This window comes from Aquarana catesbeiana, linkage group LG07 (assembly GCF_042186555.1).
Source record: "Aquarana catesbeiana isolate 2022-GZ linkage group LG07, ASM4218655v1, whole genome shotgun sequence".
NCBI classification, from domain to species: domain Eukaryota; kingdom Metazoa; phylum Chordata; class Amphibia; order Anura; family Ranidae; genus Aquarana; species Aquarana catesbeiana.
Genome location: NC_133330.1, coordinates 198,505,256 through 198,523,951, shown reverse-complemented (window position 1 = coordinate 198,523,951; position 18,696 = coordinate 198,505,256). Strand labels below are relative to the sequence as shown.

The window sequence follows — 18,696 nt, the reverse complement described above, 5'->3', positions numbered from 1 at the left end:
TAGACGATCTGTTCTTGATAGACCAGTCGGTAGCCCACTTAGACTAAAGTATGGTCACCACATTCAACTACCTGGAATACCTAGGTTGGATTCTCAACCTAGAAGAAATCTTCCTTAAAACCATGAAGAAGGCTAAAATACTTGGGTCTGATCATAGATACACCCAGAAAAGGGTATTCTTGCCCCAGGCAAAGATCAGCGCCATAAAGGAACTGATTCAGTTGGTCGAAGCAAGATGAATTCTTCAATTTTAGCTTTGCATGAGGTTGTTGAGAAAGATGGTGGCTTCATTCGAGGCTGTTCCTTATGCTCAGTTTTATTTGAGACTGCTGCAAAACAGTATCCTATCGGCTTGAAACAAAAGGGTTCAAGCTCTAGATTTCCCAATGTGTCTGACTCCAAAGGTGCATCGGAGCCTCAGGTTATCGTTAATAACCAAAAATCTGCAAAGGGGAAAATCCTTCTCTCAGTTACCTGGGAAGTGGTAACAACCTATGCCAACCTTTTTTGGGTTGGGGTGCAGTCCTGGAAGAGGCTACTGTCCAAGAGAAGTGGCCCAGATCAGAAATGGCCTTGCCCATTAACATTCTAGAAATTCAGGCAGAGCACTTGGTCCTGAGGGCCTGAACGTTCAGTTTATGGAATTGTCCTGCCAGGATTCAATCCGACAATGCCACAGCAATGGCCTATATCAATCACCAAGGGAGCACAAGAAGTTGTGTGGCCCAGAGAGAGGTGAATCATATCCTATCTTGGGCAGAAAACAATTTACTTTGCCTGTCGGCAGTCTTCATTCTAGGAATAGAAAATTGACAAGCGGACTAATTGAGTCGCCAGCAGTTCCCAGGAGAATGGTTCCTTCACCCCGATATCTTCCTGTCAATATGTCAAAGATGGGGGATCCCAGACGTAGATCTGTTTGAGTCCAGGTTTAACAAAGAAATCAACAACTTTGGGTCAAGAACAAAGGATCCGCTAGCATGCGGAACAGATGCCTTGCTATTCCTGTGGAATCGGTTCTCACTGATTTATGCATTCCCTCCTATTCTGTCTGCGTCCACGACTTCGCAGGATCATGCAGGAAGGGAAGTCGGTGATTCTTGTGGCCCAGGAGATCTTGGTATGCAGAGATGCAAGACCTTCTCTCGCAAGGTCTGGTATTCCATCCTACTTTACAAACACTAAATTTAACGGTTTGGCTATTGAGACCCACATTCTGAAGAAGCGTGTGCTGTCAGGTTCAGTGGTGTCTACTCTGGTTAATGCAAGGAACCCGGCCTCCAGAGTCATATATTATAGAATCTGGAAGGCATATGTCTCCTGGTGTCTATCCAGGGGTTGGCACCCCAGGAAGTATGTCATAGGTACAATCCTTAACTTTCTACAGTTGGGATTAGAAATAAAGCTGGTCTTGAGTACTACCAAGGGCCAGGTTTCAGCCTTATCGGTGGTATTTCAGGCAGTGACCACTTGCTTTACACTCTTTGTTTTTTTAGCTTTATTCAAGGGGTAACACGGCTTAATCCTCCAGTTAGGTCACCCCTGAACCCTTGGGAATTGAATTTAGTCCTGTCGGCATTACAGAAACAGCCTTTTGAGCCGATACGACATATTCCCTTGGTCCTTTTGACAAGGAAACTAGTTTTTCTGGTAGGCATATCTTCTGCAAGAAGGGTATCAGAGTTGGCTGCTCTTTCTTGTAAAGAGCCATATTTAATTCTTCACAAGGATAAGGTTGTATTGCGTCCTCATCCTAATTTTCTACCGAAGGTAGTGTCAGGTTTTCATTTAAACCAGGATATTGTTCTACCTTTATTTTTCCCAGAACCCCGTTCTGCGGAAGAAAAGTCTCTACATTCTCTTGATGTGGTGAGGACAGTCAAAATCTATTTAAAGGCGACTGCTCGGATTTGAAAAACGGATGTTTTGTTTGTGTTGCCTGAAGGTCCTAAAAGAGGACAGGCAGCATCAAAATCTACTTTTTCTAAATGGATTCGACAAGTGATTGTTCAAGCTTATGGTTTGAAGAGGAAAGTTCTACCTTTTCAAATCAAAGCACACTCCACCAGGGCTGTTAGTACTTTCTGGGCAGTGCATCGCCAAGCCTCCATGGCTCAAATCTGCAAGGCTGCAACTTGGTCTTCAGTCCATACATTTACCAGATTCTATCAAGTAAATGTAAAAGGTCATGAGGATATCGCCTTTGGGCGCAGTGTACTGCAGGTATAAGTCCTCTTGTCTCATGGTGCCCTACTTTTGTTGTGTCTCCCTCCCTTCAGTTGGCATTGCTATGGGACATACCACATAGTAACTACTATGGCTTTGTGTCCCGTGATGTACAATTAGAAAATAGGATTTTTATAACAGCTTACCTGTAAAATCCTTATCTTTGAAGTACATCGCGGGACACAGAGGTCCCTCCCTTCTTTTTGGTTTACATGTGTATTGCATTGCTACAAAAACTGAGGTACTCCCAGTAGTGGGAGGGGTTATATAGGGAGTGGACTTCCTGTCTTAGGGTGTGCCAGTGTCCATCACCTGAAGGTGGCCTATAACCCACATAGTAAATACTATGGCTCTGTGTCCCGTGATGTACTTAAAAAAAAAAAAAAGGATTTTACAAGGTAAGCTGTTATAAAAATCCTATTTTTAAGCTGTCATTGCAGCATCTACTTTTTAAAGCCCACTTCTGTGAAAAGTAATAGTCCTCCCTTGCAGTGGGACTGCGCTCACACTGCAGGGATTAAATGCCCATTTAGTTTAAGGGACCATAAAAGATCTGTTACTTTACCTGATCCTCCGCTTCCCTGGCAAACAGTGCTCCCCTGTGCTTCGGCGGTTGATGGTTTCTCGGCATCCTTGCTTCCAGTACAGGGCTATGATCTCTGCATCAGTCTCTCTACAATGTTAGGGGCATCTGACTGCTGGAGTGCAGGGCATTAGCAGAGGAGCCTGTGGGAGGAAGATCAGTAAAGCTGCTTTATCTGGTCCCTTCGAAATAAAGGAGCAGTTAACCCAAAGGAGGACTTTGTTTTCCTGAAGGTCAGCATCAACTATTTAGTTGCCAGAGCATTTTTGCACATATTTAACCACCTCAAGTCCAGGCACGTTCACCCCCTTCTAGCCAAGGCCAATTTTCAGCTTTCAGGACTGTTACACTTTGAATAATGATTACCCAGCCATGCAATATTGTATCCAAATAAAAATGTTATATTTTTTTCCTAAACAGAGCTTTCTTTAGGTGGTATTTATTCACCACTGGGTTTTTATTTATTTTTTTGCTTTGTAAACCAAAAAATACAGAAATGTTTAAAATAAACTAATTTTTCTTCATTTGTTATCTTTGCAAATTCTCTTTCTTCATAAATGTAGGCCAATATATATTCTGCTATGTGTTTTTAGTAAAAATAAGCCAAATCGGTGTATATTAGTTAGTCTGTGTGAAAGTTATAGACTCTGCTAACTGTGGTATATACTATATATTGGAAAATTGATCAATCCTGATGTATTGACTGCCTATCTCTTTTCACAAGGCCGTAAAATGCCAGAACAGTACAAATACCCCCCAAATGACCCCTTTTTGAAAACTAGACAGTCTGAGGTATTTGTTAAGAGGCATGGTGAGTTCTTTGAAGTTGTAATTTTGTGCCAAAATTCTTTGGAAAATTACGAAAATAAAGGGGGAAAAAAAGTGTGTCTTTTTTTTTGTTTGTTTTTTTTTCCCCACAACGTTGTTTAACTGCTTGCCGCCCGCCCACCGTCAAATGACGCCGGGCGGTGCGGCCTCTGTTCTGGGACAACGTCATGTGACGGTGTCGCAGAACAGCCGCTCTTGTGTGGCCGCGCCATGTTGCTAGGACACGGCGTCACCCCTATCTCTGTAAAGAGCCGCGGCTCTTTAACCATGTGATCGGCTGTGTTCAATCACAGCCGGTCACATGTAAACACTGAGATGCCGGTAATTGGCTCTCCTCGCCTCACACTGACAGAGGCCAATCACCAATCAGTTCCCACCATTGCTCACCAATCAGTGCCCATTAGCAATGCCAGTCAGTGCTGGCAATCAGTGCTGCCCATAAATGCCCATCAGTACCGCCTATCGGTGCCGCCTAACAGTGCCCATAAGTGCGGCATATTGGTGCCTCCTTATGAGTGCCACCTCATCAATGCCCAGCAGTTCAGGCTATCGGTGCCATCTCACAGCCTATCGGTGCCGCCTCATCCATGCCCACCAGTTCAGCTTATCAGTGCCGCCTCATCCATGCCCACCAGTTCAGCCTATCAGTGCCACCTCATCAGCGCACATCAGTGAAGGCGGAAAATGATTTAGTTACAACATTTACTGACAGAAAAAAAAGTAAACATTTTTTTCAAAATTTTTGGTCTTTTATTTTTTACAAAAAAAACAACCCAGCAGTGATTAAATACCACCAAAGAAAGCTCTATTTGTGTGAAGAAAAGGATAAAAAATTTGTTTGGGTATAGTGTAGCACAACTGCGCAATTGTCATTTAAAGTGCGACAGCGCTGAAAGCTGAAAAATGGCCTGGGCAGGAAGGGGGTGTAGGCAAGTGGTTAAACAAGTTAAATCTCACACACTGTATAGGCATACTTGCAATTGCACCCCAAAACACATTCTGCTACTTTTCCTGAGTATGGCGATAGCATCCACAGCCCAGCCACATAGAGAGGCCCAACATCCAAAGAGCACCTTTAGGCTCAGTTCAAACTGGTGCGATGCGGGAAACCCTGCCAATCCATTGTGGGTTCCCGCATTAACCCTGAATTGCTGGCCATTCTCACTGCCCTATGTGAACCACTGCATCAATACAAAATTGATGACACCCCCAGATCGGATCGCAGTGCAAACTCTGAGTTTAGATAAGAATTGGATCGCATGGGCGTGAACACCCATGCGATCCGATTCTGGTGCGGACAGAAAAAAGGGTCCTGCACGAGTTTGGTCCAAATGCTTGCACATTCAGCCAAACAGTTTGGCTGAATTCGCAGCGCACAGAAATTGCATGTGATCTGCAAATCACAAACGATGTCTGGCATTGCACCAGTGTGAACTGGTCCTTAGGCTTTTTAGTTACATTAATTACCGCACAAAATAAATAAAATTAGCAAAAAGCAAAAAAGATTTTGGAAAATGTGGAAAGAAATGTTATTAATTTTTAATTTTTTTTTACGCTAAGTTGACAAGTAAGATTTTTTTTTTTTAATACACAGCATAAGCATACTTAGAATTAGGGGGGAGAGAAGTCAAAGCAGCCAAAGAAAACTGCAAGGCTGGTGCTGCTTTCATGCACAAATTAAGAATAGCCTTGCAAATGTTTTTTTTTAATTAGTGCAAAATGTTATTCTCCTACTCATACAGTAGAGGGCTACCTTCAGATGATTGGCCAAAAAGAAAGCTGCAGGAACATTTCCCTTGCTGTTGGACATTTTTTTTCTGTACAGCGAAGCTTACCTCCTTTTTGTGAGTTTTCTTTTTTTTTTTTATCTTTTTTAAGTAGATTCTGTCAATATTCATTGCTACACCAAAGTCACTGTGACTCCATTTTGCAAAGTTTGAATCTTTTTTTTTTTTTTTTTTTTTTTTTTTTTTTTTTTTGGTTGAACCTTGGGGGACTGTACCCAGACCCAGCCAGAATGAAGATGCAAGGCTGGTCTGTAATGTCACTTTGGGCACTGGATTCTGCATGGCCCCCTTTGTGGCACACTGTGCATCATGTTGAGTTAGCAGCAGAGTGCTATACAGGTCTGGGGCCATGGACACATGTGTGGCACACGGCCGCTACTGCATGCCCTCAACTGCCGTGGCTACACTGCTCATGTATGCACTATTATCTTTTTCATGGGGCACTACCTGGCTTCCGACTCCCACAGTACAGCACAGTGATCCTGGAATGTCTTCCTGGGTTTAGCAGCCTATGGTGCCTGGTACAGAAGGCCTCATCCTTCCCTCTCCACAGCAGCAAAGGTGGTAAATACCCAGTGGGCACCTTTTGCACCTCACATGGCTGATCACTCAGACTCTGTTTGTCCTCTGCATTTGGGGGGGGGGGTTTGGTGTTTGTCTCTTTTCACTGGCCCTAGTACCCTCTGGGCGACAGTCACCAATAGCTGGGAGCGAGAGCACTGATCGGGGTGTTGTGGTGGAGGGGCCGTCCCCCTGTCAGAACACAACAGCTAAGTGGGGGGGATCGCTGTACTAACGTTGGATCGTTAGTACAATGGTTCTGACCGGAGCTCCTATAGGCTTTGAAGCTTGTATAGTAAGATCACTGAACTTACCGTGCAAAGTCCCTGTGGATTGAGACAGCCATTTCTTGTTTAAACAAGACACTAATGTACCCTGTAGAGGATAATCCTGAGCTATCTGGACTAAATGCATGGCCTAGGACCCTGACTCCATCTTAACAGGCTACTCCATTCACCACCACCTGTGACTTTACCTAATGTGTAAATGGCTTGACAGGTACTCTTTGCTAAATTTCCAGAATGAGCCCTCCTCTGTCCATATGCGGAGAATCCTTTGGCTCAAATGCTGGTCAATTGTGGAAGAAGTCTCTCCCTCTAGCACAATTCAGATCTTCCTCCACAAGGTTCACAAGAGGGAGAGACAACATTGTGCAAGAGGGAGAGATTTAAAGCGCTGTTTGTCCTCCTGTGTTTCATAGTGGGGATCAACTCAGAGGATGAGGACACATACTCATGCCATACATAAATTTGATTGCTTATATACAGTGACCACCAGTCAGTGTCCCTAATCACTGCTACACTAGTCATATGGTGACACTGCTCTGGTGACGATATGTTAAAAAAAAAAAAATGTGAAAAGAAAACTGTTTAATTTCTTAAATTTCCAAAAAATTGTGACAAAAAAAATTACAACTTCAAAAAACTCACCCTGCCTATTACCAAATACCTAGGACTGTTCAGTTTCCAAAAGGGGTAATTTGGGGTGTATTTGCACTGTCCTGGCATTTTAGGGCCTCAAGAAATTAGATAGACAGTCAGTACATCAGGGCTGATCCGTTAAAAAAAAAAAAAGTATATATATATATATATATATATATATAAAATCTATCCTATCCATAGTTTTTAGACTCTATAACCTTCACACGGACTACATTTATGTACGCTGATTTTGACATTATGCATCGTAATGATTATTAATATAGGTCTCAATTGATTTTGTTTGTTCACCTTAACTGAAGATCAGGTTGATTAGAAATCAAAGACCGTAGTAGTAACTGTAGCATATGAACACCTTGATGTGTTTCATGCCAAAGTGGTTAAGGAGCTAAATTATTATTTACAACAAACCTTATGACTAATCACAACAGTGTGAAGCAGATCAAGGTGACCATACACCACTGTTACTATTGTCACTTTTGATTTCTAATCACTTGATTTTTGGACACACTGTGTGGAATCATCTCTTGTTGAACTACATAACTACATATTGTAATTCAGCAGGGTGCAAAAGTTTTAAAGTTGGAATTGTTTCAGAGGTGGTAATGAGACAGCAATAGGTTTTCTATAGCTAAAATGTATCATAAACTTGCTTACATTGCCTTTTACGAACAATATTTGGCTCAGTGATTTTTTTTTTCCCCCTTGTTTACAGTTGGTACCCCATATTACATGTCACCAGAAAGGATACATGAAAACGGATACAACTTCAAATCTGATATTTGGTCATTAGGATGTCTGTTGTATGAGGTAATTATTGTTATCTGTTGTGCAGCAGAAAGTGGTGTTCTGCTGTATTTACTGGTTTACAGATTTGGCTTTCTGAAAATTGAAGTACAAGTTCATCTTTTTGAAAGAAAAAAAAAAATCTCCCCATGCTATCTCAGCACACACAGCTATATGTCCAACCCACCTACATCCCACAAACCGCTGTTTCCTCCCACACTGTTTGCAGCCCAGCTGGGAAAAATCTAGTACTTGACTGCGCCTGTGCACTAATGTGCATTTAGGAGATGTTCATGAATTTAAAAACATTTGAACCTGTGTGGCGTAGTCAACCCTTATCAACATGTCAGGTCTGAACAAAGAAATAAAAGCTCAGTTGTGCTGTTATATTTCATGATGTAGCTGAGGAGGTAGGTACATGCGCAGCACTTTTTTTGTCAGTTAATGGACATTAAACTAACAAAGAAATTCATACAAATCGTCAAAATAGTTTTTCTTTATCATTTTTTAACCCCCCTCCTGCCCCAGTCCTTCGTAATGATGGCTGAGTGGGAGTCCTGTTATCCTAGGAGGCCGTCATATGATGTCCTTCCAGCAGTGCGCCCCGGCACAATGTGTCACCGGACACAGCCGATGACAGATCACTGTACCGGCCCGCCACCGCTACCATGTGATCGCTGTGGCCAATCACTGCAAATCACATGTCAATTGTACACAATAAAAGGCTGTGATTCATACCTTTTCATTGTGTACTTTTGTGGTAATCTCTCTGGTCATAGTGATCACATGGTACAGACAGGGCCAATCACAGCCCATCTGTACCATGTAATTGGCTGTGGCTAAACACTGAATAGTTTTAATTAAGAAAAATGGTTGCTTATAACTGTGAAATTCAATTATAAGCAGTGTGTTAAAAAAAAAAAATCCTGATCACCTCTCCAGAGTAGTGTTACTATGGTAACACTGTATTGCTCTGATCACTGTATGTAAAAAAAAAAATATATATATATAATAAAGTAAAAAAAAATTAATCAGAAAAGAATTGAAGACAATTATTTTATTTAATTGTTTTACTTTTTGTTTCAAGTTAGTGTCCCTGATCACCGCCACATCAGTTATATGTTGACTCTATACTGCACTGGTGGCAGTACGTAAAGCATTTTAAGAAAAATATATAGAATTTCCTAATTTGCAAAAAAATTGTGACAAAAAAATTACAACTTCAAAAAACTCACTCTGCCTCTTACTAAATATATTGAACTGTCTGCTTTCCAAAAATGGGTCATTTAGGGGATATTTGTACTGTCCTGGTGTTTTCAGGCCTCAAGAAATGACAGGCCATCAGTACATCAGGATTCATCAATTTTCAGATATATATACCCTAGTTTGTGGACTCTATAACTTTTACACAGTCTAAATAATATACACTGATTAGAGTTCTTTTCACCAAAGCAATGTAGCAGTGTAAATTTTGGCCTTAATTTATGAAGAAAGATTCATTTGCAAAATGTTATAACAGAAACGAAGAAAAAGGCGTAATTTTTAAAAATTTTAAGCCTTTTCATTTATTTAGCAAAAAAATTAAAAACCAACGGGGATTAAATACCACCGCAGGAAAGCTCTATTTGTGTGAAAAAAATGATAAAAAAAAAAAACGCCGCCAAACCCCCCCCCCCCCCCCACAATAGAAAGCTCCCCCCGAGTCCCGGCTTCGGGGTAGATCAGTATTTTGACTTAATTTGTGACTTGACCAAAATAAATGACTTGACTTGACTTGCTTGACTTCTGGCAGGGACTCGACTTGACTTGCTTGCTTTTCGCCACAGTAACTTGGGACTTGCTTATGACTTGAAGGTTAAGACTTGAGACTTGCTTATGACTTGCACATGTGTGACTTACTCCCATCACTGCTATTCATATTACAAGGGGTGTTTACATGCCTTGTAATGGGAATAAAAGTGATAAAAGAAAAAAAATGTAAAAAGAAAGCATCAAACTAGAAAAATAAAAGTAAAATTTAACAATAAAAAAATAAACATTTAAAGCGCTCCTGTCCCCACGTGCTCACTCACAGAAGCGAACGCATACGTAAATCGCGCCCACGGCATTCAAAATACACGTGAAGTATCGCCGCGAACATTGGAGCGAGAGCAAAAATTCTAGCCCAAGACCTCCTCTTTAACTCAAAACATGTAACCTGTAAAAAAAATGTGGGTCCTATGGGGATTTTTAAGTACCAAAGTTTGGCGCCATTCCACGAGAGTGTGCAATTTTGAAGCATGACATGTTGGATATCTATTTACGCGGCGTAATATCTTTCGCATTATGCAAAAAAAAATTGGGCTAACTTGACTTGTTTTTTTTTGTTTTGTTTTTTTGTTTTTTATGCATGAAACTTTTTTTTTTTCCAAAAACACTTTTGAAAAATTGCTGTGGAAATACTATGCGTGATAAAAAGTTGCAATGTCCGCCATTTTATTCTTCTAGGGTCTCTGCTTAAAAAAAAAAAAAAAAAAACATATATAATGTTTGAGGGTAATGTGTAATATTCTAGCAAAAAAAAATTATAATTTTTACATGGAGAGAAATGTCAGAATTGGTCTGGTAGGCAAGTGGTTAATTTGAAAGAGTAAAGGGTTTGTGGAATGTGCCCTTGTTCTGTATGGTTTGTGCTTGTTTGTCTCCACAGCTGGCCAGAGGTGCTCCTAAAGTGGATATACCCAGTGAAGTGAACAGCCTCAGACGATACACAGAGATTAAACAAATCTCCCTACTTAAGTTTTACTTGTGTACAGTGCCTTGAAACGGTATTCATACCCCTTGAAATTTTCCACATTTTTTCATGTTACAACCAAAAATGTAAATGTATTTTATTGGGATTTTATGTGATAGACAGTGGAAGGAAAATGATAAATTGTTTTCCAAATTTTTTTACAAATATCTGAAAAGTGTGGCTTGTATTTGTATTCAGCCCCCTTTACTCTGGTACCCCTAACTACAATCTAGTGGAACCAATTGCCTTCAGAAGTCAACTAATTAGTAAATAAAGTCCACATGAGTGTAGTTTAATTTCAGTATAAATGCAGCTGTTCTGTGAATTCCTCAGAGGTTTGTTAGAGAAGCTTAGTGAACAACAGCATCATAAAGGCCACAAAGCACACCAGACAGGTCAGGGATAAAGTTGTGGAAGTTTAAAGCGAGGTTAGGTTATAAAAAAAAAAAATCCCAAGCCTTGAACATCTCACCGAGCACTATTCAATCCTTCTTCCGAAAATAGAAAGAGAGTGGCACAACTGCAAACCTTCCAAGACATGGCCGTCTACCTAAACTGACAGGCCGGGCAAGGAGAGCATTAATCAGAGAAGCAGCCAAGAGATCCATGGTAACTCTGGAGGAGCTGCAGAGCTCCACATCTCAGGTGGAAGAATCTGTCCACAGGACAACTATTAGTCATGCACTCCACAAATCTGTCCTTTATGGAAGAGTGGCAAGAAGAAAGCCATTGTTGAAAGAAAGCAATAAGAAGTCCTGCTTGCATTTTACGAGAAGCCATGTGGGGGGGGGACAAAAAACATGTGGAAGAAGGTGCTCTGGTCAGATGAGACCAAAATTTAACTGTGTGGCAGAAAACTAACACTGCACATCACCCTGAATACACCATTCCCACCGTGAAACATGGTGGTGGCAGCATCATGTTGTGGGGATGCTTTTCTTCAGCAGGGACAGGGAAGCTGATCAGAGTTTGATAGGAAGATGGATGGAGTCAAATACAAGGCAATCTTAGAAGAAAACTTGTTCGAGTCTGCAAAAGACTTGAGACTGGGGCGGAGGATTCACCTTCCAGCAGGGTAACGACCCTAAACATATAGCCAGAGCTACAATGAAATGTTTTAGATCAAAGCATATTCATGTGTTAGAATGGCCCAGTTCAGATCTAAATCTCATTGAGAATCTTTGGGAAGACTTGAAAATTGTTGTTCAGACGTTCTACATCCAATCTGACAGAGCTTGAGCTATTTTGCAAAGAAGAATGGGCAAAAATTTCACTCCAGATGTACAAAGCTGGTAGAGACATCCCCAAAAAGACTTGCAGCGAAAGGTGGTTCCTCAAAGTATTGACTCAGGGGGGCTGAATACAAATACACGCCACACTTTTCACTTATTTATTTGTAAAAAAATCCCAATAAAAATATTTACGTTTTTTGGTTGTAACATGACAAAATGTCAAGGGGTATCAATTTTTCAAGGCACTGTATGTGCTGTCTTCTACTTTCTTGACTGTTTAGAAAGTGCACATCGTTTTAGAATTTTCTCTTCCTTTTCCACCACTGGGTGTGGATTCTGTGACAGCTGATTGGAGGAAAGGCACGCATACCCCCTCTTCACAAGGAAAGGAAGAAATGTGCAGAGTTGTGCTGAGAATAGACCAGCTGACTGCTGATTTATTTCTATGCACCATCCCTGACACAAATTTCAGGCTGGTTTTATCTCGGTTGTCGGAGAGATTGTCAGAAGTTATGCTGATAACCGCAGAGCCGAGAATCAGAAAGACACTGGACTTAGGGCTTTGGAGAGAGATAAGTAAACACTACAGACAAATTTCATGAATCGGGTTTACATCCACCTTAAAGAACTGAGGTCTGATGGGGAGGCTACAATTTAAAAGCATGAGGAGGGTGGTGTTTCCTATATGGGGAGGAGAGTGGTGTTTCCTATATGGGGGAGGAGGAGGAGCCTAGGTCTTGGACGCTGGAAATGTTTTTAGACATCAAACCCCTCCTTTCTGGGCATACCCCTATAACCCTACCTTGCTCCGTGAGACCTCCGTGTTTTTGCTAGTGTACTTAGGTGATGGATCTCTTCTCCCTTTATGGTATAGTTTTCATACTTAATGTGGTTGTTAAGCTATGTTATGTTTATACCATCCCCATTGTTGGATAAGAACATGTGTCCTAGCCGATTTCTACCTGATTTCACATCGCCTCCGGGCTCTCTCCGTCTTGACAGCTCCAGCGTGCGGGGCCGAGAACTCCCGCTGATCAGCCGAGAAGAAGAGAGCCAAAGAGTCACGTGAGCGCCTGTGAAATCAGGTAGAAATCTGTGCTTTATATTAAAAAAAAAAAAAAAGACACTAGGACACACACGTGTTCTTATCGAACAATGGGGGTGGTATAAACATAACATCATTTTGTATCAGCGGGGAGAAAAGCAGAGCTGCACTAGTGAGAGCTGGCTTAGAGGGGAAGGAGGACAGAGGGAGACCCAAGAGAGCATCAGATGGCAGCCGATGACGGAGGCACGTAAACTGATCACAATGTCAGCAGCCCTGATAAACCGTGGTTAGTTTACGGGGGGGCAGAATCAGCCAAGTATTTCAGGTGATAAAGGGGGCCAAATTACAGAGCACAAGCATTGTGCTGTATAACATGCTTTAAAGCAACAGGATCCATTTTTTTTCTAGGGTAACAAACACTTTAACTACTTGCCACCCTGCCACAGTACATCTACTGTGGTGGGGCAGCAGCTGCATGCTCCACCACAGAAGCATAAATGAGTACACCCTCATTTGTCAGAAAACCTTTACTTTCTATTCAGAATCCACATTTTCTATGGTACACTGTACTACAATATACTCCCACAAATCCATTGATTGCAACCAAGAAATTATTATTAACTATTCATTAAACAGGTGTCCACCAAACAGTTGATTATAAAAGGGTGTTGCTTAACCACTTGAGCCCCGGACCATTATGCTGCCTAAGGACCAGAGGTCTTTTTCCAATTTGGCACTGCGTCGCTTTAACTGCTAATTGTGCGGTCATGCAATGCTGTACCCAAACGAAATTTGCGTCCTTTTCTTCCCACAAATAGAGCTTTCTTTTGATGGTATTTGATCACCTCTGCGGTTTTTATTTTTTGCGCTATAAACGGAAAAAGACTGAAATTTTTGAAAAAAAAATGATATTTTCTACTTTTTGTTATAAAAAAAATCCAATAAACTCAATTTTAGTCATACATTTAGGCCAAAATTTATTCGGCCACATGTCTTTGGTAAAAAAAATGTCAATAAGCGTATATTTATTGGTTTGCGCAAAAGTTATAGCGTCTACAAACTAGGGTACATTTTCTGGAATTTACACAGCTTTTAGTTTATGACTGCCTATGTCATTTCTTGAGGTGCTAAAATGGCAGGGCAGTACAAAACCCCCCCAAATGACCCCATTTTGGAAAGTAGACACCCCAAGGAAATTGCTGAGAGGCATGTTGAACCCATTGAATATTTATTTTTTTTGTCCCAAGTGATTGAATAATGACAAAAAAAAAAAATATTTACAAAAAGTTGTCACTAAATGATATATTGCTCACACAGGCCATGGGCCTATGTGGAATTGCACCCCAAAATACATTCAGCTGCTTCTCCTGAGTATGGGAATACCACATGTGTGGGACTTTTTGGGAGCCTAACCGCGTACGGGACCCCGAAAACCAATCACCGCCTTCAGGATTTCTAAGGGTGTAAATTTTTTATTTCACTCTTCACTACCTATCACAGTTTCGGAGGCCATGGAATGCCCAGGTGGCACAAACCCCCCCCCCCCCCCCCAAATGACCCCATTTTGGAAAGTAGACACCCCAAGCTATTTGCTGAGAGGCATATTGAGTCCATGGAATATTTTATATTTTGACACAAGTTGCGGGAAAGTGACACTTTTTTTTTTTTTTTTTTTGCACAAAGTTGTCACTAAATGATATATTGCTCACACAGGCCATGGGCATATGTGGAATTGCACCCCAAAATACATTTAGCTGCTTCTCCTGAGTATGGGGATACCACATGTGTGGGACTTTTTGGGAGCCTAGCCGCGTACGGGGCCCCGAAAACCAATCACCGCCTTCAGCGTTTTTAAGGGCGTGAATTTTTGATTTTACTCTTCACTGCCTATCACCGTTTCAGAGGCCATGGAATGCCCAGGTGGCACAAAACCCCCCCCAAATGACCCCATTTTGGAAAGTAGACACCCCAAGCTATTTGCTGAGAGGCATGGTGAGTATTTTGCAGCTCTCATTTGTTTTTGAAAATGAAGAAAGACAAGAAAAAAGATTTTTTTTTTTCTTTTTTCAATTTTCAAAACTTTGTGACAAAAAGTGAGGTCTGCAAAATACTCACTATACCTCTCAGCAAATAGCTTGGTGTGTCCACTTTCCAAAATGGGGTCATTTGGGGGGGTTTTGTGCCACCTGGGCATTCCATGGCCTCCGAAACTGTGATAGTGAAGAGTGAAATCAAAAATTCACGCCCTTAGAAAGCCTGAAGGCGGTGCTTGGTTTTCGGGGTCCCGTACGCGACTAGGCTCCCAAAAAGTCCCACACATGTGGTATCCCAATACTCAGGAGAAGCAACAGAATGTATTTTGGGGTGTAATTTCACATATTCCCATGGCATGTTTGAGCAATATATCATTTAGTGACAACTTTGTGCAAAAAAAAAAAAAAAATTTGTCTCTTTCCCGCAACGTGTGTCGCAATATAAAATATTCCATGGACTTGACATGCCTCTCAGCAAATAGCTTGGGGTGTCTACTTTCCAAAATGGGGTCATTTGGGGGGGTTTTGAACTGTCCTGGCATTTTATGCACAACATTTAGAAGCTTATGTCACACATCACCCACTCTTCTAACCACTTGAAGACAAAGCCCTTTCTGACACTTTTTGATTACATGAAAAAGCTATTTTTTTTTGCAAGAAAATTACTTTGAACCCCCAAACATTATATATTTTTTTAAAGCAAATGCCCTACAGATTAAAATGGTGGGTGTTTCATTATTTTTTTTCACACAGTATTTGCGTAGCGATTTTTCAAATGCATTTTTTGGGGAAAAAACACACTTTTTAAAATTTTAATGCACTAAAACACACTATATTGCCCAAATGTTTGATGAAATAAAAAAGATGATCTTAGGCCGAGTACATGGATACCAAACATGACATGCTTTACAATTGCGCACAAACGTGCAGTGGCAACAAAATAAATACATTTTTAAAAGCCTTTACAGGTTACCACTTTAGATTTACAGAGGAGGTCTACTGCTAAAATTACTGCCCTCGATCTGACCTTCGCGGTGATACCTCACATGCATGGTGCAATTGCTGTTTACGTTTGACGACAGACCGCCGCTTGCGTTCGCCTTAGCGCAAGAGCAGGGGGCGACAGGGGTGCTTTTTCTTTTTTTTTTTTTCTTAATTTTTTTTTTCTTTTTTATCTTATTTTTAAACTGTTCCTTTCATTTTTTTTTTTTTTTTTAATCATTTTTATTGTTATCTCGGGGAATGTAAATATCCCCTATGATAGCAATAGGTAGTGACAGGTACTCTTTTTTGAAAAAATTGGGATCTATTAGACCCTAGATCTCTCCTCTACCCTCAAAGCATCTGACCACACCAAGATCGGTGTGATAAAATGCTTCCCCAATTTCCCAATGGCGCTATTTACATCCGGCGAAATCTAAGTCATAAAATGCTCGTAGCTTCCGGTTTCTTAGGCCATAGAGAAGTTTGGAGCCACTCTGGTCTCTGATCAGCTCTATGGTCAGCTGGCTGAATCACCGGCTGCATTCTCAGGTTCCCTGTTGAGACAGGAGAGCCAGAGAAAAACACGGAAGACGGTGGGGGGGGGCATTCCCTCCCACGGCTTGTAAAGGCAGTCTAGAGGCTAATTAGTCGCTAGGATTGCTTTTACATGAAAGCCGACCGCTGGCTGAAAAGAATGATACCAAGATGATACCTAAACCTGCAGGCATCATTCTGGTATAACCACTCAAAGTCGTGAATGGCGTACCTGAAGACAAAAAAATGGTTAACAATAAAGCACAGTAAACGGTAAAGTATAAAAAATTGCATACCTGAAAAACAAACATGATAAAACATAATAACAATAAAACATTGCAGAATAGAATACAGTAAAAAAGAGCAGAACAATAGAGAGAGAGAATAGAGAGAGAACAATAAAACGACAACAATTTTTTTTTATTTTATATATTTTTTTTTTTTACACTTTTTTTTTTGTAACTAACTTTTATAACTGTAACCGGTTCCAGGTTCGGGTCTCTCAAAATGCGATGGCATCTTGGGAGACCCTCTGAAAGTGTGCCTAGTCTGTGCAATGCTGTACCCTACGCTAATACTCAACTAGTGCATGGTAGCGTTCAAAACATTCACCAATGCAAAGACCAGGATTGTCAGGACAGGAGGGACAATAATAGCGGGTGTCACGCCTATATCCGCGCTTGCTGCAGACATGACATCTTTTTTTGGGGGGTTCGTTGGGTAGGGGTACTCGGGAGGACATAAAAATGCCTCTCATGCAGCCGACTGCATTTGGTTGGGGATGTGAATGGGGGAAGTACGGGCGCTGCAGAAGTGGTGGGTTCCCAATTAGGATTGACGTGCGTGGGTGTTAGCGGTACTGGCGCTAACATGATGCTGCCTGGGGCTGGTGCTTGCCAGTTCACCAAAATGCTAGCAAAAAAACTGTTAGCAATCGCAGGGATCAGGCCTGACTCTGCGAACGCTGCAGTTATGCGTTTAGTGCCTTGTAAGTGACAGTGATCGATCGATACTGCACTTGGGCTGGGCCGGGCGGAGGGACAAAACGCAGGTGCTAGCAGGTATCTGGGCTGATTCCGCTAACACTGCGTTTTTGGGAACCCTAAACTGCTGGGGACGCTAGTATAGATCTGATCGGATCAGATATTGATCCGTTCAGATACTATACCACTAAGGGAGGCGTATGCCGTGTGCGTGGGTGTTAGCGGTACTGGCGCTAATCTGACGCTGCCTGGGGCGACGCATATCACCGCCGGGTGATCGGGGGGGCTAAACCTTTATTCGGTAATAAACGGCGGGTGCCCTGACACTATACAAAATAAACGAACTAACCAGCATCACCCGTAACGGTTATACGGTGATCAGTGGTGAAAGGGTTAACTAGGGGGCAATCAAGGGGTTAAAACATTTATTAGGTAGTATATGGGGGTCCCTGACGCTAACCTAAATATTTACCTCACTAACTAGCGTCACCAGCGACACTAATACAGCGATCAGAAAAATGATCGCTTAGTGACACTGGCGACAGGGGGTGATCAAGGGGTTAAAACTTTATTAGGGGGGGTTAGGGGGGTATCCTAGACCTAAAGGGGGCTAATACTCACTGTCCCAACACTGTAACTGTTACAAACTGACACCAATGCAGTAATCAGAAAAAAAAAAAAAACTGCTGGTGTCAGTTTGTGACAGGGAGGGGTGGGGGGTGATTGGGGGGGGGGGGGTTAGGGGGGGGGCGATCGGGGTGTTTTGTGTGCCTGGCATGTTCTACTGTGTGTGTAGTGTTGTGCACTCACAGTGAAGTCTTCTCTCCTCAGCGCTGCAACGGAAAATACCGAGCCGAGGAGAGATGACATCATTTCCTTTGCTGCTGTTTAGCATACAGCAGCAAAGGAAATGATCTGATTGGCCGGCGGCGATCGCGAGGGGGGGGCCACGAACGGATGGCCTCCCCCTCACCTCCGATTGCCGGGGGACAAAACAGGACCGCCTCGGGCACCGGGGGGGGGGGTCCGATCGGACCCCCCACCCGCGGGAGGCAAATCACGTACATGTACGTGATTTTGCCTGCCCTTGCTGACGTACATTGGCGTGAGGCGGTCCTTAAGTGGTTAAAGAAAATCCCTTCCCATTTCATGCTGTCAGCAATGGCACCACATGGAAGAAAAATTTACAAGGCCTGAGAAAGAATTTTTTTACACAAGAAAGGTGAAGGTTACAAGAAGATCAGCAAAGCTTTACTTATCAGTCAGAATACTGTAGCAAAAGTGATACAGAAATGTAACAAACATGGGACTGCAACCATCTCACTGAGACGTCCAGGCCATCCACGACAGTTAACACCTCAACAGAAACGTCTTCTGATGAGAAGTGTTGGAGAAAATCG

General features: G+C 42.0%; 1 protein-coding gene across 1 annotated transcript in view; it reads left to right on the top strand.

Annotated features, from left to right (window-relative positions):
* The window catches only part of NEK7 (NIMA related kinase 7), a 242,607-nt gene that overhangs the window by 186,429 nt on the left and 37,482 nt on the right, over positions 1–18,696 (top strand). The window contains exon 8 of the mRNA XM_073592966.1: positions 7,639–7,733. Coding sequence (XP_073449067.1) covers positions 7,639–7,733 — 95 coding nt within the window. The remainder of the gene's footprint in view (positions 1–7,638; positions 7,734–18,696) is intronic.